We start from the raw sequence: 26,248 nt of genomic DNA, 5'->3' as shown, positions 1-26,248 counted from the left end.
GATCAAAGATATGTTAGAATCAAGTAACGATAACTTACAAATGATAGTGAGTTAAATGTTTACGTTATAAAGAAACACTGCGGTCACCTTGTTTTAACCAGTATAACATAAAAAACATATGCGTGCTCTTGTTTCAACAGAGTTTGGACATTGTCGTATCAGAACTAGTTGCGGATTGCTACTTGGGGTGAGATAACCATAAATAATTTAAAAACAACTAACTAAAACTTTTGGGAATAATGAGGAAAATTTATCACGCTTGCTTGCCTTTTTCGCACCCAGATGACGGTTTTGAGGTAGTCAAGCACAAGTATCAGTTCCGATTATCTACTGGACGAGTATAAAAGGTCAACTTTGATTTCTTCTACTAGTGCTTCAGATGGAACTGGACATCGAGGTGAGGTTCTCTCTCCAACATTAGTAAGAACAAACTAGGTATAAAGCGTGAAACGCTCAGGTCGTGCTCTCATTTGGACTTAGGTTAGGAGGAATAGTCGACGGCAACCTAAAACGCTCAGATCGCTCCCTACCGAACTGAACTGCTAAACTCAGTTTCGGACTTTAAATTCATCATTCAGTTTTAGAACTGAATTGCAAGTTTTCGTGTTTCGTTTAGTTCTTGAACTGAGGTCCAGTTTCTGAATTCTATAATTCGGTTCTTTATAGAACTAATCACGACGAATTCCTACTATGTAAATTTATCATTCCGGTTGGTTCATGTCCCGAACTCAGTTCCAGTACCAATAATTCAGTTCTGTAATGAATCAATTACAGGACGTACGCAGAGCCAGTTTCAAAGAAGATCGATTGCGTCATCCTGCTGCTGGTCGTTTGCATTGAAGCAACATTCAACGAAAAGTAGAGAACAATGGGGAATATTATGCAAAATCAGCCAGCAGCAGAATTTTCTGCTGATTTGCTATATAAAATGCATAGCATCGACTCAACTCGTCACTCTCCATCACCTTCATAAAAGATTTTTTTTTAAACCAAATAATGGCGGTTTTAAAAAAAATCTTTTATGAAGGAGATGGATACCATAAAGAACTATACTGGTTGTTTCGTAATATTTAATTGTTTGTCAGAATGTTCAATGTAACTAAACTGTACTTCAGTTTAGGTGTATCGCTTCAAATTCTAGAAGTGAAAAAGAGGAAAGCTTGCACAATTCACCCAATCGATCAACTAATTGATATTCGGAAGTATAAAGAAAGATTGTCAGTTTTATTCGTATTCACAACATCCAGTTATGTATCTGATCTGTGCTTACAGATCACGTTCATATATATCATGCGGAACGCTTTCGGTTCTGGATACCAAATTGAATAAACGTCATAATCGAAAAACGACACTCACAGAAAACTGTAACCAATTTGGACAAACTTCTGCTTGTTTCATATGGGCAAGTTCAAATGTTATATTGTTGGCACTTTCGGAGTTGGTCCCGAGTAAGCATGAAGCAAAGCAAAGCCTTGGTATTGCATTCCTGTAGTGAAATTTGACCTTCTGTTTCAACAGACTTCGCAGCCGATTCAGAGTGTACAGAACCATTGCATGGCTGGTGCTACGATTCTACTGACACTACGAATCCTTCCAGGTCGGGGCTCGAACATACGACAACTGATTTGTAAGACCAGCGCCCTATGCATTGAACCGCCAACCCGGGACAACCGAGTAAGCATGAATTAGCTCAATTAAGGCCATCGTCCAAGTACCATGCGCGCGGGTGGTTTTAGGAAATTTTCGATGGAAATTTTAAAAAATTTGACAAAACCAAAAACATACAGACCTTTGAAATACTTTTATCTATCTACAGGGTGAAAATGGCTGGAAAATTCGGAGGATTTTCCAAGTCTTATCGAAAATAGCACTGAAAAAAGAGCTTTTTTTGCAATCTTTCACAATTATTTGAAAAAATAATTCGATGGAATGAAATTTTTTTCAAAAAAAAACTCATGCTGGCAATAAGGATCACATTCGAAAACATTTTGGGAAAACCTTTTCACGCTTTTCATGGAAAATCAACGAATTTCATATAACCGATTTCGTGCAAATTTTTGAAATTCGTGGATTTTCTATGAAAAGCGTGAAAAGGTTTTCCAAAAATGTGTCCGAATGTAATCTGTGTATCCATAATGAAGTTTATTCGAAAAAAAAAGTTTATGTCATCGCGTTATTTTTCCAGATAATTGTGAAAGATCACAAAAACACTCATTTTTCAGAGCTATTTTTGATAAGACTCGGAAAATCCTCCGAATTTTCCAGCCATTTTCACCCTGTAGATAGATAAATGTATTTCAAAGGTCTGTATGTTTTTGGTTTTGGCAAATTTTTCGAAATTTCCATCGAAAATTTCCTAAAACCACCCGCGCGCATGGTACTTGGACGATGGCCTTAAAATCTAATTTACAGTACCATGGCAAAGATGTCAGTAGTTTCTCTTTAGTAGATTCTGAGAAGAGATTTAGTACCGTAATGATGATAAAATATAACACAAAGTGCTGTATTTAGTTCCCATATTATTAGAAGATGTCAATGCTTTGTGTTTTCCATTTTACGAATGCAATCCTTAGTTATCTGTTTAAAGAACAGTTTCTTTTTTTTAGAGCCAATAAAGAAACGTACAATCAAAATAAAATCCGATAATAAAGAATGGTTATTGACGAAACGTGCAAACCAAAACTTTTCCTGGAATCGCCAATTTAATACTTTCTGGACTCTAATCAAGTTCCTTTTCGAAACTTACAAACGCGATCAAATGAGCATTATTCCTTTGATACAACTTTTGGCGCGAAACCGCTATGCCATTACGCGCTTGGCGTCTGCTTTCTTTCCTCTATGTTTGTTCTACATTCCTTGCTACATTATGTATATGCTTTTCGGCTAACGAGCCTTTTAAAAAAGGCAACTTCATTCCGATGCATTAACACCAAGCATATAGCGATCAACAACTGCTGGAGAAGAGAAAAAAAAACTCTCTTGCAATCATTCATAACTTCAACTGGTTCGATAGGGGCCCTGTCTTTTCCTCCCCTAGTTTTTAATTATTTATTCAGCATTTTATATGTATTTACGTTAGGACAACAGAACCATGTTTTTTAATAATGTATCGGTATTTCCCAGCTAGAGTACGTCGAAAATACGACGCAAGGCAAACTCACCACTCAGAGATATTGGGCGCGCAGGATATCAATTTGGCAGACCGGTTAGCGGGAGCGACGTGGAATTGGGTAGACAAAATAACAAACGACAAAAAAAAACTGGAAACAGGCGAATCGAATTCAACGACCCCTTTACATAACAAATGAAAGAAGTTGAGCAAAAAAAGAAGTACGTGGCCTTACATTTTAAAATGTCTTTCGAGATGTTCTGGCGTGTGTTGCATGTGTCCTGCTGTCGGGTCCTTTAATCGTCTGCTCAGGCATGAATTAACCACTAGAAAAAAAACTGCCGTAAGCTTAGGATGCGGAACAAACGATGCATGTTGAAAATAATGGGATCATATTCGTAGGACAGTTAATACACTAGATCGCGGAACCACATTCGTTATGAATTAATATAATTAATGTATGCACATTTTAACATCTTAAATAGCGAAAATATGAACAAAAAATAAACGAAAACACAGAAAAAAATGTCGTGGTCCTAGTTCTAGACGTATTCCAGATATAAATTCACGACAAACAAGTTTTAGAAATTTTATGATTCACAAGATGCAGCAGAAGCATGAGAGAATTTGTGTAGACCCTGTATCAAATAGCTGAAAAGCTATTATTAGAAGTTCAACAGTCTCAGGCCGGTTTGAGCATCCCCATGAAACCGGTTTCATTTCCTTCTTGCAGAACACAGCCTTCTCAGTTTGTTTATTTTGGTTCCTCGTTCGTTTTAAATTTTAAACATCAAATTTAAATTTCTCCCTGAGCTGCGTCTCGTCCTGCGGTAACACACACTGACTGTTTGCCTTTAAATACCATCAAGACGGGTCAGACGTTGCAATTCCAGCAACGAAATACGGAAAAAGGAGAGAAAAAAAGGGAACAAAGATTGACTCAAGTAAAAATAATAATTCTCGCTTCCAGAGAAGAAATCTGGAGGGAAAGCCAAATTTGCTTCGAACTCTCTTTCGTCAGGCAACGCCGGCAAAGAGCGCCAAAATAACAAGCTCTATTTGCTATAAGCAGGGGCTAGAAAGACCCTACCCCCTACGAAATGTAAGCAACATGGCAACTACAGAAAATACATGGGAATGTACAAACACTTGTTGGCGATTCGCCTTTACAGCAAATAGAAAGGAACAAATATTTCTGTTGACGTTCAGTCCCAATTTGAAGAAATTATAGGTAAAATTTCGGTATCACAAGAACTACATCCACGCTTCCTGGTAAGACGGACGTATTTACGTCGAAAACTGCTATGTAAACAAGAAGCACGGTATAGTTCAAGATATTTGCGAACCGCGAATTTCGCACCAACTATGATAGAAGGCAACCAAACGAAATAACCTCTACTCACCCCGAATGGTAATGCAATGCAGAAGTTAGTAAGAAGTTCAAGTTCAGTGATTCGGCAGACCAACGAAGCGAATCTTGCGAAATCATTTACACTAGATTGCTGCGTAGTGAATGACTATGGCACCCACAGTCCAGTTGGACATATTAATCAATTAAACTTTATGTTTAATGTTTATCTCTACGGCAAAACATATGGAGTTACGGTTGCAGCAATGAATAATACATTCAAAGATATACGATTAGAAATGAAATGTTTTACACCCTTACCCAGGAAAAATAAAACCAACCGAAGTCTTTCGTTGGGAAGATGTCGAACGAACGCAACATCTGCCTAATAGTTGCGATTCCTTAGCGAATGTTTTCTTTTGCCTTCGTCCTTCTCTGCACTCGCACTCCAGGACTCGCAATAGGTTAACGCATTCACACACACGCACAAACGTAACAGGAAAAAAAGGAAACTTGAGTAACGACTTTTGCTACGGGAAGGATATTTTCTTACTACTCACTCTACCGCGTTCCTTCGACAATATGTCGATGAAAGAAGATCGTTAAAACTTACCGTATCACCGTTTGAAATGTATTTTCGTTTCCGACCGTGCCTGGTTCTGGTTTCTGATGAAATATCCGATGATGACGATTTGCTGGCATCTTCGTAACTGGGGAGTGAACAGAAAATAAAATATGATCTTTATTATGAAGTGTTCGAATCGATGATATTGAAAGCAAGGCATTCAGTTCATGTCTTATGTTTTAACATGATTTGTAAGTGATCAGAAATGGCTTGTGATTCTAAAAATTCTTACGACCGAATCTTAAACTTAAAACAACTATCTTGCGAGAGTAGCGCCTTATATCCTGAATAACTGACTATGAAGACTTCGACTTTTTTCCCAATTCCGGCAAAAACTTTGCCGAGAGTTGTAAAGCCAAGTGCTAGGCAATCATCTCGGTAAACTTTAAAACAACTGAGTATTAACAATATACTTCATCTGACAGGTAATGTACATGTACCGAGATTTTCGGTTTCGGGAAGACTATTACCCGAATTACCGAGATCTTCTTCGCTCTTGGAAATAAATTACCGAAATTATCAGTCTAAGCAATTAATGAAAATGAAATTTTAAATATAAAATAACTGTTCCACACTTAGGATTTTTTTTGGTTAGCACAATAAGTACATATTCGGTTTCGATATCTTCGCATTTCGTCTTCGGCTCAAATTGAACTGGTAATGGCGGTTCAATTTGAACTATTCCAGTTAAAACTCGTTATCATATGTTAGATTTATCGATTTCAAACATTATGTTGGCGGTTGGACCGATAGGTTCTGAAATGTAAAAAAAAAAAAAGAATTTATCAGATTAAGAAGACGATGATCCAAATACTGTAAAGCATTTACACAGTAGGATGGATGCACCTTCATGTCATTGCCAGTGGGGAACACAATTTAATTTTCTCAAGAAAATGGTATTCCGGTGACAACTAAAGTAATGCAGGGTTGTTACAAAAAAATTCAAAATCAAAACGCGCGAAGTTGAAAACTAAAACGCGCCATATTCATACATACTATTTTTATGCAGGTGATACTTTCCGCAGAACATGAAAATTCACTTAAATATAATTTAAAAATCTGCATAAGTTTGTCATATGAACACAATAAATAAGTCTGCATACAACACGTCATTTCGAGAAACCCCATGAAAACGATGTTATTTTTATTTTCCTTCGTTTTCGATGTCCTTAGTTATTTAATACTATCTGATGTACGGAAAATGTTACAGTAAAAAAAGAAAAAGGTTCACAATTGTGATTTTGAAAGAAGTTAAACAGATTTCAGCGAAAACATATTTTTTGTTTGATTCTTTTTTTTGTCTGTCCAAGCATTTTCTTCTTGATAAGAAGATTTTTAAGATAGACCACATCAGGATGATCTGATTTACTCTTTTTAATTTCAGTTTCAATTATAATAGCGCCTTGTCCTGTTGTCAGATTTTACTCTGAATGTCTTTCTTTTCCTCCTCATTTTTTTGCTCTTTTATTTGGATCAGGGAAAAGCCCACTGGAATTAGTATCTGTCAAACTTGTTTTCCAGCAGGCATAAAAACTTCCTCATCTTTTGCATTAATAGATTAAAATCATTCAAATGATACATTTTTTTCAATCTAGTGCTTCTATAGAAACTAAATCTAATGAGACAGTAATATAAGAAACGATTTCTTGATAACATTACGTGATAAATGAAAGCCGAAAAAATTGTAACATTTGTTAAATATGCGGCACATGCTAGCAATGGGCTCGTTATATCCATAATTAGTTCTAATATAGGGAAAAATTGGATCGAAGATTGTAACAATTGCAATTGCTTGGAGCAATTGATCTGCGACTGAAGTAGGTCACAATTGATCTGCGACTGAAGTAGGGTGCCACAAAAATAGCCTTACAGACATCGCAACGGACAAATAATAAATCGAGACCAATCAGTTTGCAGCGGTCATGGTAACTCGGTAAGTTCAAAGGATATCGAGAGTTAAGCGAACTAAAGCGCAATACAGAGCTTACAAGCAATGTACGTCAGAGAATTTTTTAGTAACGTGGAAAATTAATCCTAATAGCTTAGAGGCTTTGGAGATAGTAAGCTCAATGTGCTCTTTAAAATTTAACTTTTTTTTTTTTTTTTGCCCTCCACACTCCCCCGCACCAAAAAGCTCACATTAGGAGCCCTCTGGGACTTGGATTCCAGAAGAACACCGAGGTCCTTAACAGACGATGCGCGTTCGAGAACAGTTTGTGGAATATTATAATCGAACTTGAATACAGACTTTTTACTACTAAAAGAGATCACAGAGCATTTAGTGGTTTTTGAAAGCATTTTGAAATATGAAATATGAAAGTCATCGGCGAACGATACACTTGATCGAAAAATTTAGATCGATGAGGTACAATAAAATTATAAGCGGTCCAAGATGACTTCCTTGAGGAACTCCAGAGGTAAGAGCAAATGGTGAGGGGGTAGTCTCCTATTTTCACTATGATGATTGATTTTGTCGAGCGCAGCAGAAAAATCGGTGTATATAGAATCTACTTGTAATCGTGCCTGTAAAGAACGTATGATGAAGGAAGTGTAGGTTACTAAATTTGGGTAAGTTGAAGGCTTTGGCATGGATCCATGATGAGTCTCAGATATGTAGTCAGAGCAACTATGCGTTATAAAATCCAGAACTATAATTTCAAACAGCTTCGATACAGTGCACAAAGTAGCAATTTCACGGTAGTTGGATGCTATACCTTTGTTCACATAGGATTTCTTCCATATTTCAGGAAAAATTCCAGAACGCAAAGAACAATTGAAAATGTTGGATAGTGGAACCAACAAACTATTAGAACAATTTCTTATCACCACGGATAGAATCCCAGACATTCTCCATTTCATTTCTTGTCCAACTTCGTTTTGTAAGCCTGTCGTGCAAATTTTGCTTCAAGAATGTGATTTTTATCATACACAAAATTTGTGACCATATTATTGAAGAATAGCATTCCATTCATTACATTTTTTGCATTATTGAATGTGTTTTCACTGAGACGATATCTTCCATCAGACATCAATATCCTTGAGTGCGAAAATCTTCTTTCGATCTCCGCATTGGAATGGGAAAATTCACCAAATTCACCAGCTCGACCAATTGCTGAAACGTTCGCCCATCTTCAATTTTTTAGGGTTTCATAAAACCCACAAGCTACAAAAATTAGCAAAGAACTTTTTTTATTCGAACAAATGATTCACAAATGTGGAAAGAAGTTTTTTTGAAATACGCGCGAAATCCGCGTCATAGCATCAAAATCATAGCAAAAAACTGAGCTAAATCCGCGAAAATCGCGAAAACCGCGGAATCCGCGCGACCATAACAACTCTGTAATGGCTCAATAAAACATTGATTATTTGATGTAATATATCATACAGAAATCCAATGTATCATTTCATGCAGTAGATTAACGATCTACGTCCACAAATCTTGTCTTATACGTCTTACATCATTCGATCGTTGCAAGCGCAACCTCAAGTAGATGCTATTTACACGGATTTCTCCGCATCTTTCGTAAAGATTAATTACCAGATAGCAGTTGCCAATCTTGATAAGCTAGGATTCAGTGGATCATTCCTTAATTGTCTTGTATCCTACCTAACGGGTCGCAGTATGTCAGTGAAAATAGGTGACTGTGTTACTTCATCATTCATCGCAAGTTCTGGAGTCCCACAAGGAAGCCATCTGGGGCCGTTCATATTTCTAATATATCTCAATGATTTGAATTTTGCGTTGAAGTGCATGAAGCTATCTTTTGCTGATGATTTCAAGCTATTTCATCTCATCAAGAATCCTGATGACCTGGTTTTTTTTTGCTGTCTCAATTAAATGTATTGCCCAATTGGTGCAACGTTAAATGGTGCTAAATGCTTCAAAATGTTCCGTCATCTCCTTCTCTCGCAAAAGAACAACGATCACGTATGACTACACTATTTTGCAAACGGTCCTAAAACGGGAGTCATCAATCAAGAATTTAGGAGTGTTACTGGATTCTAAACTTAATTTCAAAGGTCATGTAAAATATACAATCTCAAAAGCATCTGAGATTTTTCCTTATATAGCGCATTAATTGAGTACGCTGTCGTTGAGTATTATAAGCTACGAATTCATCAATTATCATTATTATTATATCGTTTTTTTTTTTTCCCCGGCTTTAACCTTCACGTCAGCCATTCTCGTTTTTAGCGAAATACTCAAAATTTCACCGCACTGATCATGAAATAATGCGCACTGGGAGCTGCATCAGAAATGCAGATTAGTTCAATGGTTGAGACGTTCCTCCACGGGCTGGAGTTGGTGGCATCCAAGGTCAAATATTACCTCTGGTGGGATACTCTTTTTCACGAATTTTATGAATTTTGGATTTTGATCGCAAACATGCAAAACAGTTCAAATCAAAAATAGTAAATCTGATTTCTGATTGACATTGATAATTCTGAAATAGTACTATACACTGAAGTCTTTTTTTATGCGATATACGTAAGTCAATTACAGAATACACATAAATTAGTAGTTTGCTCACTACCAACAGCGAAGACAATGAAGCAGCTAGACTACTTGACACTTGAAACTGACGATAAATTCTGAGAGCTTCACTAGAAAATGGCAGCAAAAGTCAAATGAATTTGTATCGATATGCTGACGATCAGTGGTCATAAATTTATTTTCATCTGATATTATTCGATTGAATCTGAAATTTTACCGCACTGTTGATAATTATCCAACAACATAAATTTTTCTCCACGCTATCGGAGATATGATTTGCAATTTATGATAAAATTTTCTATAGTATGAAAAAAACACAACTGAAAGGGAATTGACTCATGAAGTTTGTTTGTCTTTCTCGTGCTCGGACGACGGTTTTGATACAATGAGCGATATTGCACTTTCGGGTACCTAGTTGGAAATCCGAAAGTGCAATATCGCTCTCTGTATCAAGGTATAAAAGGTAAAAATTGACACGTTTCCTTAATTCTAGCCAACGCTGTTATAGAAGTTGAAGTTTTCTTCATTGAAATTATTATAATTTGTACTGTGAGTACTTCTGCAGCTCAAAACATTTGCCTTGTCTTATTAATTTGTGTGTTGGAATACGTATGACGTGAATACTGGGTGAACCGTTACAATTCGGGAAGTAAAGAAATGAAACCTTATACAATTAAACAATGTATCAACTTATAAGAACGATTTTAGATATTTAAAAGTGTGAAGTTTTATTCGTATTCACGTCATCCAGTTATGTCTCTGACATAACCCACCCACTTTTAATTTTTTCGTTAAAAATTTACATAATATTCTCGAATCAATGAGGCATTGATGGTAATTTAATGATTGTTTGCGAATGCCGAGTTTCGTACGAATTAACTTTCTTCGATGCCCCTAAGAGTAGATAGTGAACTCAAATTTCGGTTGTTTTATATAAATTGTATGGGTATAAAATTTATGATCAAATTTGACGAAAATTTTCCTGATCTGAGCGAAGATATTCTTAAACAGAGTAAAATTTATATTATCAAGGATAAAGTAAAAATTCAAATCTGGGTCAGTAATATTTTGATACTGGTCTAATATATTAACGTTAAAAAATCTTGTTTAGCCATTTGTTCGAGCAACAAAGTAATAAAATTTCGAGATGTAGGATTCATACCAGTGATTAAGAAGTACAAATTTATTTTCAAGCATTAAAAACTCGTCTATTCTGAATCATAATTATTTTGATTCGATTGTTGTGACGCGATTATAAAGATTTTCATGCATTTTACAGTACCGATCGAAAATCGTAAGTTTTGGGTATCATTTGACACGAAAAGTTGAGTTGTAAATGTGGAAATTGCTTAGCTATTATTTGTTAGAAACTAAACATGCACATACTGTCACTTTCTTAAAAGGCTATTTTAAAAATCAACCGTGAATTGATTTCATCGTATTTTAGCCTCTAATTCAACATCGGATTGACCATTTACAAGTGAAGTACCATTCGCCTCCTTCAAAATAGTGTATCAACTGACGATTACACGATCATCACGTAGTGGATGCTTTCTATCTTGAACCTGGCAAGAAGATTAACGTTTCGTCAGCGAGGGGCAATGGAAAGCGGATCCCCCGTTGGCGCTTCTTTTGCTTCGCGCCAGTTCTACTCTCTCTGAGATTTTGATGTTTTCCTCTGTGTCCTATGCGAATCAGAGAGACTGTTGCGTGATGGTCCCATCAGTGCTCTGCTCGCATGCGTTGTTCAAGGCAAACATACTCTTGATAGTACGTCCATTTCTACACCTTTTTTTCTTGTTGTTGTTTTCATTCATCACTTTTGGTGAACATTGCTCGATTGCGCGCCCGCTAAAGTTCTCTCTGTTTATGTTCCACTTCTTAATATTTTTTTCCTTGTGTCTTTTTTTCGTTCGAGGGGGCAAGATTTAAATGGCCTGGCGGCTTTCGTAGATGACGTAGTCGTGCATACGTGGAATCAAATGAAACACAGCCCAATAACAACGCGGAAAAGTCGCGATGGAAAGTGCGATAAGTCGATGTTATAATGGAACAAAATATTTTTCGAGAATTCACTTTTGAAAGCTATTCCTATTAAACTTGATAGTCTTTCGCATTTTTAAAATTTATATAATTTAAGAATAAATCAAAAACATTAGGAAATACTAGCCACGGATTGTTATATACTACGATCAGATCCAATTGCGGTCGATCCCTAACGAAGCTTTCTGACCGGCGCTGTAGCAAAGAAGCGGGATACAAAGTGCAATGGCAACAAAAACATAGCCGTACCACCGACAAATCGAGCGCCAAAGTATATAAAAGCGAGGGAAAAGAAAACAAGATGATTAAAGTTCTGGCGGGCTGTCAACCAATAGCACAGAGGAAGAGTACACTCACATCAACACAGCAGGCAAACCCCATTGGATTCGATTAGAGCTCTCGCTTTAGATAACACGGAAAATGTGACGAGTTGTATTATTGTAACATGAATTTATAGCTAATGCCACATAGTAGAAAAGAAGCACTATTTTAAAGCAGAATAACTCGCATAAAACAACTATTTACGCTATTAAATTGAAGAGTAGAGTTTTCCGAATTTTAAAATAAACCTGGTTTATGTCGAAAACTTTTGATGCTATTTTTTCCGATCCAACCTTAGATTGCTCCTGAATCTATCCCGGATCGAATCCTGAATTTATTGGAAGTTGGGATGATGAGAATGTCATTATCGTGAAAAAACTATGAAACAACAAACTGCTGTCAGTGAAATAAATTTTATTCGCTTCGACCAAATTTTGATTGATAACATGAAACAAGCAAAATGACCACGACTTGGTACTTATGAAGGTAGATTTTTTAAGAGGTATAGGATATTATTTTGAAAAAATTGGCAGCTCTTGCAATGCTTCTGGCTGGTCTTCACTCCACATGAGGTAATTTTGCTTGTTGATGTATCCATTCAACCAGAAATGAGTTTCGTCGCTGAACACAATTTTTCGATAAAAAAGTGGATCCAACTTTGCCAGCGCCCATTCATGATTAAATTATAGACCAAACGACGATTCATGATTAAACTGAACAAGTTTGACAATAACACAAAACACGATTCACGCGTGATCTGTCAAAAACAGTGTTGCCCAAAAAACAGTAAAAAAAATCATCCTTTATGATATTCGATTTTATGAAGAAGTTTGGTTAAAAATATCCGTTTTGTATTAAGCGTCCAGAACCGGTTTGATTATTCTGTTCGTTTCATCTTCGATTCGCTCGTGCACTGCAGTTCAAATTGAACTCTTAGTGACACTTAGAAGTTCCAATTAAGGGACTACATTCATTCCGGATCGAGGAAAAAGGTCAATCTTTGGAATTAACTGTTTGTTTTTGTTTATTTTGCATTGTTGGCAATGTTTTTTTTTTCGAAAAAAATAATTTATAAATATTGATTTATTCGGAAAAAGCATTACCAATCATGAAACATTTTTTTTCGCAAAAGCCTTCAATAGAGCTCGGTATAGCAATTTGGAACAACACCCGAAAATTTGGAATTTATCGATTCATTAGTTTTTGAGATATCGAGATTTGTATTGACAGAACTCTGACGTATATAGAAAAAAAACACAATCATACACTGAAGATAACGACATGGTAGTTCTAACACAGAAAAAACCATAGTCAACGAATTATCTTCTTCTCTATTTTTTCTTCTCTTCTCTTGTGAGCTGACTTTTTAAGTCTATCATTATCGAAATGACGGAATGCGCAATGAATTCTTACTCGACTGCATGATTTTTCAGTGCTAGAATTTTCGCTGGAGTTGGCTGCTCGATCGATCCGATTGACAGTGACATTATAAATATCATTAAATATTCGCTCATTTTATCAATGTGTTAGTGTAAAATTTAGGCGACTTAAGCCATTTCACTACACTCCAGCTAGAGGAATGGATGATGCTGACTAAGGTGGGCCGTTTTGTTAATTTACAGCGAAATTCAACAGTTTACGTCGGAATTCTAAGAACTGGTTATTTACTAGTTCTGTATATCCGAAAATCATGTCTGTTGTGTCTGTGCATTTCGTGTCGATCTGAATTCATTCTTTTAACACTATTCCGTTACCAACAATAAATTATCGAATTTACCATAAATAATGAATAATATGCCATAATAACATTGAAACGATCATGCACTGGGCTTAAATAATTGTGGTTGCCGTTACTATTTTCAATGTTTAATCCAAATCTGTTATCGTATTCGATATAACCACGGTTTCACTGTGACTTCCATTTGAATTACTATGAATATAGTAAGTTGAAAGGATTTACCAGCGGGTTTTAACTAAACATTATTTAAATTTTATAATTACCATGAACATGGTATTTTAGGTGCTGGAATTGAGTAGCCTTGACAAATTAAGACTTTTGTTGTGCGCGAATGAATGTACACTGAGACCTTTTTTACGCGGGGGAAACGTACTGCCCACAAAAAAACTTCGGAAATTCTCGTAAAAAAACGCAAAATTATAGAAAAAAAATGTTATTAACAAATGTCAATTCCAAAATTCATGAAACATCGCGATTTGGTGTTGTCTCGACAAACAATTGTTTGAAAAACCCCGACTTTTGGAATTTGCAAAATCGAAATTTTTTTTTTGATGAAATTTTGATCGAAAAAACAGTTTTTGAAGAAAATCACCGATTTTCTAAATGTTGGAGAGTTGACTTAAATAAAAATTTCAGTATCACACCAGACCTCGACGTTTCCCGCATTTCTGCGACCAAACAAAAAAACCGCATAACTTTGAAAACTCAGTAGAACATCTTAAATCCGCGAACAACGCATAACTTCGAAAATCCGTGTAAAAAAGCCGCGTAAAATTAAACCGCGTGCAAAACACCTCAGTGTGTCTATTTAAAGTCTTGCGACTAGTTCAAATGGAAAACATTAAAATAGGTTGATTTGCTACCTGATCTATAAAAATGAAGTCAGATATTTATTTAAAAATCACTCCAACACTGTTTTTAAATTTTATGATTTTTTTCGAAAAATTCCTGTGAACCGATCGTAACTACGACCAAAGCATGTTATTCAACAATAGATTCAGTTCCAAGTGATAAACTGTGTCATACTATTTACTCTACTACCTCATGATAAAATTAGATAGTAGATTTAAACCAATTATAAATATTGAATACAGCTATGCACATGATTATATCAATTCTTAGCTTCAACAGAGAAAGCATGAAATTATGAAAATCGGTAGTAACATGTGATTAGGACATATCGTACGAGAGGCCCTTGCGAATGTTACAAAATATAATGCTCATTGCTTGGCTCTACAACCTTCCTTTACACAACAATCGATATAATCTCGAACCATTCTACGAAGTTTTGCACAATATGCTTGAATTCCATGTTTAAAACTTGAGTAATGAGCATTATTTTTCGTAACTTTCAAAAAGTAACTAACTAACATGTTACTAATCACATGTTAGTACCGAGATTACCATGTGATAGTGTATGAATGGATATGGTAGCAGCAACAGAAATCATTCACTTGATAAACATAATAAATTTTCTGCCAAAATTCTCTAGTACACTATTTTAAACTTAACCCATCAATGTGGTACCGAATACAATGCTCCTTGTTTCAGTGTATGGTTCTGTTTTTTTTTCTTTGCTCCTTTTCTGCTCGTTGTCAAATTCGTAAGCATGGTTACCAGTTATGCAGATATTCAAGAAAGTTCTAAAGAAAAACTTTTTTTTTGCTGTTACGATCAACTGTTTGTTAAAAAAAAAGAGTGTAGTTAAGAAACGGTGTCAAAAGTTCAGCTTTGGAAGCAGTCTACAATAATATTCGGAGCTTTTTAATTCATTGAAATAAAATAGAATTCACACTTCCCAGAGTAATCAAAATATTGGGATTCTTTGCACGAGCCGGAAGGTATGCAATCCCTTAAACCAGCAGAACGCATACTCTTCTCTTGAGCGGCAAGATTATGTCAATCGCGTCGAGACGAAATATCTTCACTGAAACGATCAAAGGTAGTGGTCATTTGGACGATAGCTTTTTTGTGCTCAGGGTATACCAGATGCACAAGTTTAAAATGTCGTTTTCATCAAAACTAATCGAGTATTCAAGAACAATGACGAAATATTTTTGGCTCAAAGAATTGGCCCTCGTTTTCAACACATTTTGTCCATGTCTTGGCCAATGGATATGATCTTAAAAGAAATTTTCACCTTTCATTAGCATCAATTCATCGGGTTATTTTCGTTTGAAAATGTTGCTCAATAAGTTCCATCGATGAACAGAACTAAAAATTAGAAAGAGCCTGATCTGGTGAATATGGTGAGTGTAGTTGAAGTTCCAACCAAGCGTAGAAACTGTATCTTAGATCACTCTTGCTGAATGTGGAGAGACGAGCGTTGTCATGCAGAAGAATTATTTCGCCGTGTCGTCGAGCCCATTGTTGCCGCTCTTCGATTATTGTGTTGTTCTAGTTGATTATATATGTACGGTAGTGATCAATGTTAATCATTTCACCGGATTTTACATTAGCATAGTCTTTTTCTCAAAACTATTAGGTCTCGCACTCGATGTTGATGGTTGTGCTGGCGTTATCCATGTTATTTAGCGTGTTGAACTCTCAAAATGTACCTATTTAGCATTATTAATTGCAATCCGAAGTGAAAAAACTTTTTCTTTCAGACATGCACATGCAAACAAAAATTGATTGTTTTACCAGATGTTGGACGTTACGCTGGATGGAATCTGTATCGCTGGTAGATTCTACGTGTTTCAAAATCACGAGCGGATCTTTCACCTCCGCTTCTTGTAAACACCGTTGAATAGTGTTTGCGCTCACACATACTTCCTTAATCACATGAGCTCGGGCCTGACGCTATCGGAGAGTGAGATTTCTATTGTTATTGTGATAGCTCGCACTGAACCCCGTTCATTATAGTCATCAACATTTTTGTACACTTCGAATCGCCGGTCCTACATCGCAACAAAAGCTTTAGTTTTTTTCCATCAATTTGAAGTTGAATTGATAATTCCCGTCCCTTTTTCATACATGTTCATAGAGAAAACTTTTCGCGTACTTCGCAATTATTTTGGTTGTTTCCTTTCTTCAGTAACACAGTTTTATAACGTAGCCCGCGTCATTATTGAGTAATCCAAGAAAGTTAAGGACTAGTGGAATTAGAGTAATATTAAGGAGAGTGACGACTTCGCAATACGGACGAATGATCCTAAGGCTGTGAACCATTTCGCGGTTAATTTTAACTTTTGGTTGAAATCTGACACCTGAGCGGTCATTTTGTGTAGAGTAGTTAAATTTAATTAAAACTGCGGCCCATTTCAAAATTTGACGGACGGAAAGTTATTTGGGTTCATTTTCCACTGGAAATAATTTCAACTAAAGAATTAATATTAGAATTTTCATTGCAAGATTTTTTTCAGTGTTGATCTGCCAAAATAATCATCGATCTGTCAAAAATAGCCATGCTCTCGAGAAAGGTTATTTTTGACATCAAATTAACCACTCGAGTGTCAGATTTTAACCAAAAGTTAAAATTTACCGCGAAATGGTTCACAGCCTAAGTAAGTTCCGATGTTTACTTTTTTTCCTCACATCTTACTATTTTTCCAAGAAAAAATCGCGCTCACACATAGAACAATATTGCCACCTGTCCATTTACAATCGTGATCGCGACATTAGGTTTTTTTCCGTCACTGCTAACCTCAATCAGATGAACACATTTTGACAGTTCAGCAGTACTGTTTGTAAACAGAGATTTTTTTTTGTTTGTCTGTTGACAAATTGGATGAGAGCATTTACGGTTCATATCGCCTAAATAAAGTATTAAAACATTTGCTCACGATTTGATACGGTTTGTTTTTGAGATTTATTAAATAAAAGTGACTAGTTACAAAGTGTAAAGATGATTGTTTGAAATGTGTTCTTCGATTTTTGTTTAAGCTTGTTTGTAAACAGTACCGCTGAACTGTCAAATATGAATTTTTGTTCATTCGTGACGTCACGATAAAAAATTAAATAATCCCACATTATCGAAATAACGGAATGAGCAATGAATTCTTACTCGACTGCATGATTTTTCAGTGTTCGATCGGTTCAGTGCTAGAATTTTCGCCTGAGTTGGCTGCTCGATCAACCCGATTGACAGTCATATTATAAATGTCATTGAATATTGGCTCATTTTATCAATGTGTTAGTGTAAAGGCGACTTAAGCCATTTCACTTAGCCCCTGCTATGGCGTCATGAAACTGTGGCCAGCATCATTCTGCAAAAACCAAAACAATGAAGAAAAATGGCTAACGAAAAATTGGATATTACAAACTACTTGTTTATTCAGTACCCTTTAAAGCACTTCCCCGCAAATTATCGATCAGAATATCATCACTACGATAAGGAAATTAAGATTTTACTCGAATTGGAATGCTCGAATGTTTGTTTACCATACTCTGAGCGCTCTGATTGCCCACCAAATGCCCCAGATGTTGGCTACGATAGCACTTGCTGGAGCGCCCTATCCATGCCACCGAGCTGATTTCACTACACTCCAGCTAGAGGAATGGATGATGTTGTCTAAGATAGGCCTTTTTATTAATTTCCAGCAAATTGCAACAGTTTATACTGGAATTCTTAGAAGAACTGGTTATTTACTAGCTCTGGATATCCGAAAAACTTGAAGGTTTGAGTTTATATACTCAGTTAAATAATGTTTTCATTTAAAAATAAACTGGAAATCAGCACGAAAACGTGCAAAATCAGGAAAGAATAAGAAGAAAACAAGTTGACAATTCAGCCCAATCTTCTCACTCAATTAGGTTTTGCACGAACATGCCATAACCGCACAAAATGAACAGAATTAACTTTTTTTGACAGTCGACTTGTACTTGTTTACAGTTTAAAAGTTCATCAGAGGTTCATCGTTCGAATGTAGAAATTGCAAGTCGCCTCACACTCAACAGATTCATACCTGAACCTCTGATGAACTTTTAAACAGTAAACAAGTACACGTCGACTGTCAAAAAAAGTTCATTCTGTTCATTTTGTGAGGTTATGGCATGTTCGTGCAAAACCTAATTAGGTTTTTTACCGTCACTGCTAACCTCAATCGGATGAACACATTTTGACAACTCAGCAGTACTGTTTGTAAACAGAGATTTTTTTGTTTGTCTATTGACAAATTGGATGAGAGCATTTAAGCCTAAATAAAGTATTAAAACATTTGCTCACGATTTGATACGGTTTGTTTTTGAGATTTTTTAAATAAAAGTGACTAGTTGCAAAGTGTAAAGATGATTGTTTGAAATGTGTTCTTCGATTTTTGTTTAAGCTTGTTTGTAAACAGTACCGCTGAACTGTCAAGGATAATTTTTTTGTTCATTCGTGACGTCACGATAAAAAATTCAATTCCGACAAATTTCCGAATCAACCGGTTGTAGGCGAAATTCATTCGGAATCGGTTGTTGCACTGGAGTTGGAATTGATTCGGAATTCATTATGATTTCCACATGGAATTCCGATTAAAAATTTCTCTCCGATTCGGAATTGATTCTGAATCCATTCGGATCTGATAATGTGGGATTGTGCTAATCGTTTTACTACCACCTTCACCACTTTTGCCTTAACAAGCAACAATCAATACAGAAAGCTATCAAAAGGGGGTTGGCTATCATTTGCACTTAGGTCCTTCGGTGGTTGTACGCTCGAAATGTTTCTTCTAAACGGACAGCTGGCATCACTCTCCAGTCACTTTGAGTCGGATATGCATTACTGGTTAATCAGAACAAATAATCAATTCCATAAGAAAACATGACGATGATGTTACTCTGAACATGTTTTCACTACGATCCCAACAAACAATTTTGTAGCAAAAGTTACTGAATTATTTATGAATTACCTTCTTATAAGTTCTTTTGATACTTTATTTATAAATTCAAGCACAGTGGAAAAACACAGTATAGACATACAACTTCAAGAGATTAAAGCGATTGAGACGAGAAATTTTTCGGATCCATAATCAAACAATGTGAATAGATTAGAGTTCATGAGTGTGATTAAACTAGAAACATTGGATGATTTGTGTTAGTCCCATTAAGACGTAGAACAGCATGTTTGGATCTTCTGTTCAATTAGCCTGTTTCTTTAGGTGTTTTACATTCAGGGTGGTGGAATTGGCAAAACGATTTCCCCGGATAGAAAGTAGCTACGGGTTCGAGTCCAATCTATGCGGTAGCTTTTATTGGTTTTCATTACATAATTGTATTCCTATTTCATTTTTTTTTTCAATCTGTTTTCCCCGTTAGATACTGTTCAAATTCAGAAACATTGGCACCGTAGTTTCCGTTTGAAACTTTGGCACAACAAATAACACGAATGAAAATAGTGTATTTAAATGGTAATACAATAGTGCGTTAAGTCTTACTTTTTTGTAAAAAATGCAACTACAGCCGAATTTGTACAATCGGATCGCGCAAGCAGCAAGCTCAAAAGGATCCAAGAATATATATATGCCACGAACTATGACAGAAATTATGGCATTATAATTCATTGAAAATGGACTGTTTATTGTATTACAATTTATCAAAGTTTTTTGCGGAGTGAGAATGTAAGGAACAAGTTATTTCAGTACATACAAAAAACTAGCTTATTTTACGTTTCGCCTTAGACTTATCAGTGCATTAGCAATTTATGTGAAAACACTGCTTATGTCTCCTCGCAGTTCAACACAAACCGCTAAGCAAACGCAAAGCTTTGGTACTTACTAAACAATCATTCGATCCAAACTGCAATGAAATTGACGGTTTTCTGAGCGCCAAGAGTTTGTGATCATATTAACAAACAAAAAAACGAGCATTTTTAAACGACCAAACATTTGAAAATAGAAAAAAAAAACATCCTAACACTGGTTCTAACATCAACTTGGGACAGAAGTTGGTCCAATAGTATTATTTAAAATAACTTATATCCTAAGCAAATAAGTTGTTGATTGTTCGGAAAAGATTAACAGGAAATATTACTTAAAAAGATTCAAATTGGACAGTTACGCTTTACCTGAATCCAGTATCCCACGGTACAGAATAAGATATATCTTACTAAACCTCTTCCCTCTACCCTGATGAACATGAGAATGCAATTCCATGGTCATTTTTAGTTTTGTACTAACGTCTTCCTTGTTGCAATGAAAATCTATCTAAAAAGGACCACGAAGGTACAAGCCAAAGTAGAAAAGCTTAGAAAAGGATCAGTTCCAGGTAGAAAATAAAACAAAACTCGGAGGAAAAAAACTATCTCTTTCTTACCTATGCAGATCCATCGTCGCCGTCCTCAGAGACCCAGGTCACCCAGATTCGTCGAAATCGGTGTTCCGGGATCCCGTCTGAGAAACTGCTTCCGACAGAGGGTTTCACTATATCCGCTTGCAACACTTTCAGCCGCAGAACCTGCCACTTTTCTTCGACTTCTTGATAATTCTGCCTTCCGTTATTGGCTACACCGGGCCAGAAATTCCTAGAGAACCAGCACCAAGATGTTAACACTCTGCAGGAATTCGTTTTGGGATGCGTAATACACATACGCACAAACCAAAACGCTCGAAAAAAGGCAGGAGAATGAAGTAGGTAGAAAAAATTAAATGGCTGACTATTTGCCCGGAGAAGATAATTTTTACAACTGATTTTCACTGTACTTCATTCGACTATCGGTTCAATGTAAAATGGTCCGGGTACGGCCGGCACTGAGCAATCTTGTTCCCGCGAGACCGGCTTAATGTGCTGAATATTTGATCCGGAATTTATCGCACCAGCTGCTCCAACGAGGCAACACGTTCGAAGGTTTGGCACAAAATGAATGGTAATCTGTCGTAAAAAGAGGAAGATGACTACGAATTTGATGGCAAATTTGGCGCGTAGTTTTGCAAAAACATAAAAACTGAATAAATATTTGAAGTGAAACTTAAATAAGGACAACAAAATCTACAAGTACATATAAATTTAATTTGAATTAGATATCGGGAAATAGGTCAAAAACCCTTTGGAAAAACACTCTCGCGCCAAAACTTTAATCCCGTTCGAAGACGACACGTAGTCGACTCTCGAACATTGGGTAATCTTTGTTTACAATTCTAAATGCAACACTTATTATCCTTTTCACATTAAAATTGTCCTTCGAAAATTACACAATTAGGATCCAATAAATTTTAAACTTGATATTTATTGAACTTTTAAAACATTAAAAATTTCCCGCACTTTTGAGTAATTGTCACTGTCAAATCAGTCGATAGCATCTTTATTTCTCACAGCTTTTAATGTTTCTGGTCATGGCTGTACAATACAGAAACCGTTGCAAAACTTAATAATAGCACAAGAATCGTTTTTCATTCATGAAATCACTAAATTCCTTCATCATCCTGCCATTTTCGAGGTTAGCCTCATGTTTACGCTTCATTTCATTAATAAATTACCTCAGCCGCTGAATATATTAAACAACACATAAATTTTCACTGTTCTTCCGATCATGAGGAATAATAGCTAGTTAAAATCGATACCATTATCCAAAATCACATATTGAACTAAATCTGAACTCATTAAACTTCAGTAGCAATCACCGACGACACCTCTTCCACTCGCAACTAGCGGCTGTTGATTGCAGGCCGGCCAGAAGCTAGCAAAGCTCTCACTCGTTTATTTTTTCATACTACCAGGAAGGATCAGCTGCTAGCGCATTCTATCCTTTTTCGTCTTTTACCATTTGAAGTTCAAGCACATAAACATAGCCATGCCATCCCGCTTGCGCAGCTGCCTTTGCCGATAGCAGCTTGCGCGATTGTTCAGTCGGCGGGAAAGCATACATAGCCACCCGGAAGATTTTGTCCACCAGCATCAAGCCGATCATCGGCCAGATCATCGGACCGATTGAGCACGATATCTCTCGGTTCATTTTTCAGAAGGCCGTAAGAGCAAGTGACAGTTTCTCTTTGTTTACTTTTTCTGCAAATTGCAGATTCGTTTAAACGTTCGGAAAAATGCGAAGAATACGGCTGTTTTTATTACAAGATGACGATTTTCTTTCCTCGTGCTATTAAAAATATCGCGAAAAAACGTATATATAGTTTTCGTGCGAGTTGGGATGACCGCATGTCCCTCTTAGAAAACGTTGGATCATTGGTCCAATGAAAGTCCAACCAATCGTTCAACGGGAGGCCAACACGGGGCCTTCGTTTGCCGATTTTGAAACAGACAGTTGTACCGACGACACGACCTGCCACTCGACTATCAAAACTGTATCGCAAATCTACCCACTTAGAAAAAAACGTTCAACGGTGGTCCTTCATTGGTCCAATACGTTGTATCATTGGTCCAATGAAAGTCCAATCAATCGTTCAACGGGAGGCCAACACGGGTCCTTCGTTTGCCGATTTTGAAACAGACCGTTGAACCGAATGCCATTTTTTTCGTTCAACAAACCCGGCAGACAGAGGTCCATTGTTGAGCCATTTTTAACATGAGGAGTTGGAGCCCCGTTGGACTAGTTTTACTGCAGAATTTCTGAAGTTTTCTCCACTCATTTGTTTAAACTAACAATACATACCTGCACAATACTTCTACTTCACGTAGAATAACAACAAATTTTCTTTCTATGTAAAGGTAAAACTTAATTTTCACACTATTTTTGCAAGAGAAAAAACAACAACAAACCGTTCCAGCAAATTGAACGAATATTTCGTGCAATATATCGTTCAACAAGCGATCAAAAATCAACAAAATTGAACGGCCTGCTGAGAGGGTAACTACCCCTCAGTAACTGGTAATATCAAAACGGAATCGCTTGAAAAAATGTTGGAACTGGCAACACAAGTTGGTAAATTATTGATTTTGAAAAACAGTTACCAGTATCCTTGGAAACCACATATGAAATGTAAACATAAACAGGAGATTCTCACATAAAACGAAACCACTGAGTGTAGTTGGCCGGCTGGTAGATATTAAATTTATTCTTTCAGAGATCTGCCATAGCTGCATAATCTGCCATAGCCCACATTATCAGATCCGAATGAATTCCGAATGGATTCCGAATCAATTCCGAATCGGCGAGAAATTTTCATTCGGAATTTCATGTGGAAATCATAATGGATTCCGAATCAATTCCAACTCCAGTGCAACAACCGATTCCGAATGAACCGGTTCGCCTACAACCGGTTGATTCGGAAATCATTCGGAATTGAGTGAGAAGATGCGGACTGAATTGTCAATTCGTCTTCTTCTTCTTCTTTCCTGATTTTGCACGTTTTCGTGCTGATTTTCAGTTTATTTTTAAACGAAAACATATAACTGAATATACAAGTTTAAATCTTCATGTTTTTCGGATATACAGAACTAGTAAATAACCAGTTCTTCTTAGAATCCCAACATAAACTATTGAAATTCGCTGGAAATTAATAAAACGGCCTACCTTAGTCAGCATCATCCATTCCTCTAGCTGGAGTGTAGTGAAATGGCTTAAGTCGCATAAATTTCACACTAACACATTCATAAAATGAGCGAATATTCAATGACATTTAAAATGTCACTGTCAATCAGGTTGATCGAGCAGTCAACTCAGGCGAAAATTCTAGCACTGAACCGATCGAGCACTAAAAAATCATGCAGTCGAGTAAGATTTCATTGCTCATTCCGTCATTTCGATAATGTGGGAGCGATTGTGTCGTATGCCGCTTTGAAGTCAATGGCGCGACACTTCTGGGGTATTTGTCTCATAACGAAAATTAATTTGAAGTGGCGTACCGTACCGGCAACGCAAATTATTCACCACCAAAAAATTGATTTCGGTTGTTTAGGGCAATAAAAAACTTATCGTGTGTTATCTTCAGAGGGAATATATTCATCTAATTAAGCATTTATCACATTCATAACGTTCCCAGAAATACTTACATTCCTCGTTTAAAGTTTCAACTTTTTATGTCGTCTATTTTGAAGTCCAGCCTGCAGATTCAATAAAAAATGTACATTTTTGCTTTTGCGTTGGGGATCTGAATGACCTGTAAATGCTTACCTTAACGCAAGAATTGTCCGGACTTCGCTAGGTGTCAGACGGCATGTTGTTGAAGACGAATCCTAATACTCAGGTAATTCTGAAACGCTCTCTAGATTTAGAATTGTCGCTATTTGTTGCAATCTGGCAAGCTTATCGCAAACGGACCAGGATTACCTCCCGTAAGGAATGAAGCCAATGCTCGAGCTTCCTGGTCTAAAACTAGTCCACCAAGCCGATTCAATGTAGACTTTTTGATAACTCGCTCCAGACAACTTCACTAGTAATGATACTAACCAATCCATCAGAATTTCGTTTTTCGAGATCGAACTAAAAACACAAAGCGTTTAGAAATCCATTTATATGAAGATAACCACTCACCAAGCAGCGTTTGACAAACTTTATACACAATTTAGCCTCGAATGAATTATTGTTATTTTTTGCAGTTTTTTGTAAATGATTTTGAATAATCATGAAATGTGGAATTATTCCACAACTGTTTCAAACTGTTTGTTTATTTATTCTGGTGCTCCTTGGTAACTAGCTCATAGCAACTTAAACAGTGTGGCTCGAACAGTTAGTTTTTGTCATTTTCAAGGGGTCGCTATATTTATGGTAACTGGTGGTAAATCGCTCACGAACACTTTTTATTCCGATTTTTCTTCGGAGTGTCTGGTCGTGTCGTCGGTTGTACCGAATGCCATTTTTTTCGTTCAACAAACCCGGCAAACAGAGGTCCATTGTTGATCCATTTTTAATATGAGGAGTTGGAGCGCCGTTGGACTAGTTTTACTGCAGAATTTCTGAAGTTTTTCAACTTATTTTTTTAAACTAACACTACATACCTGCACAACACTTCCACTTCATGTAGAATAACAACAAATTTTCTTTCTATGTAAAGGTAACACTTCATTTCCACACTGTTTTTGCAAGAGAAAAAAACAACAACAAACCGTTCCAGCAAACTAAACGAATATTTCATGCAATATGTCGTTCAGCAAGCGCTCAAAGACCAACAAAATAGAACGGCCTGCTGAAAGGGGTATATTTGAATGCCTCAAAATGCGACCTGGGATGGCCGCTTTAGCGAATACTAACATTTTTATGTCGAGATCGGGATGACCACAAGCGGTTCAGAATAATGACATTGAAGAAGAAGTGATTTAATATTATTCTGACGGGATGACCACGAAGAAATTGTTATGAGTTGTGATAACCGCAGTTATATCATTTTGTGAGATTTGCATGACCACTAAGAAGTAGCGAGTTGGGATAACCGCCTGAAAGTTCACGTTTTACCAGCCGAAAGCGGCATGTACCGATTGAAACAACTCATCGTCAGTGTAAGCTGTATTCTACGGAATATGATATGCTTCACTGAACGCGCTGGAGACTTTGTTGGGTTGACACGTATTATACAGTTTTTCATCGAAGGCCTTGACATTTACGGTGTTCGAATCCCTATACTGTTAAATTCGTTCGAGACGACAACAATATAGCAGGCTCATAATCCCGGATTAATATTGCAGTTGATTAACCGTTCGACAAGACTTTTACTCCGTGGAAGAGACAGAAGTACAGGATACTAAAACGAAGGATGGCTTTG

The 26,248-nt window shown here is 36.5% G+C and overlaps 1 protein-coding gene across 1 annotated transcript in view; it reads right to left on the bottom strand.

Annotated features, from left to right (window-relative positions):
• The window catches only part of LOC131427426 (G1/S-specific cyclin-E), a 31,337-nt gene extending 9,078 nt beyond the window's left edge, over positions 1-22,259 (bottom strand). Inside the window, exons 1-3 of the mRNA XM_058590595.1 lie at positions 22,076-22,259; positions 20,916-21,123; positions 5,071-5,167 (exon numbers count right to left, since the gene is read on the bottom strand). Of these exons, the coding sequence (XP_058446578.1) occupies positions 5,071-5,167; positions 20,916-20,929 (111 nt within the window). The 5' untranslated portion in view covers positions 20,930-21,123; positions 22,076-22,259. The remainder of the gene's footprint in view (positions 1-5,070; positions 5,168-20,915; positions 21,124-22,075) is intronic.
• Between the last annotated feature and the right edge of the window lie 3,989 nt (positions 22,260-26,248).

The sequence above is a fragment of the Malaya genurostris genome, chromosome 2 (assembly GCF_030247185.1).
Source record: "Malaya genurostris strain Urasoe2022 chromosome 2, Malgen_1.1, whole genome shotgun sequence".
NCBI lineage: Eukaryota > Metazoa > Arthropoda > Insecta > Diptera > Culicidae > Malaya > Malaya genurostris.
The sequence above is the reverse complement of the archived record's forward strand: the minus strand, read 5'-3'. Positions and strand labels throughout refer to the sequence as shown.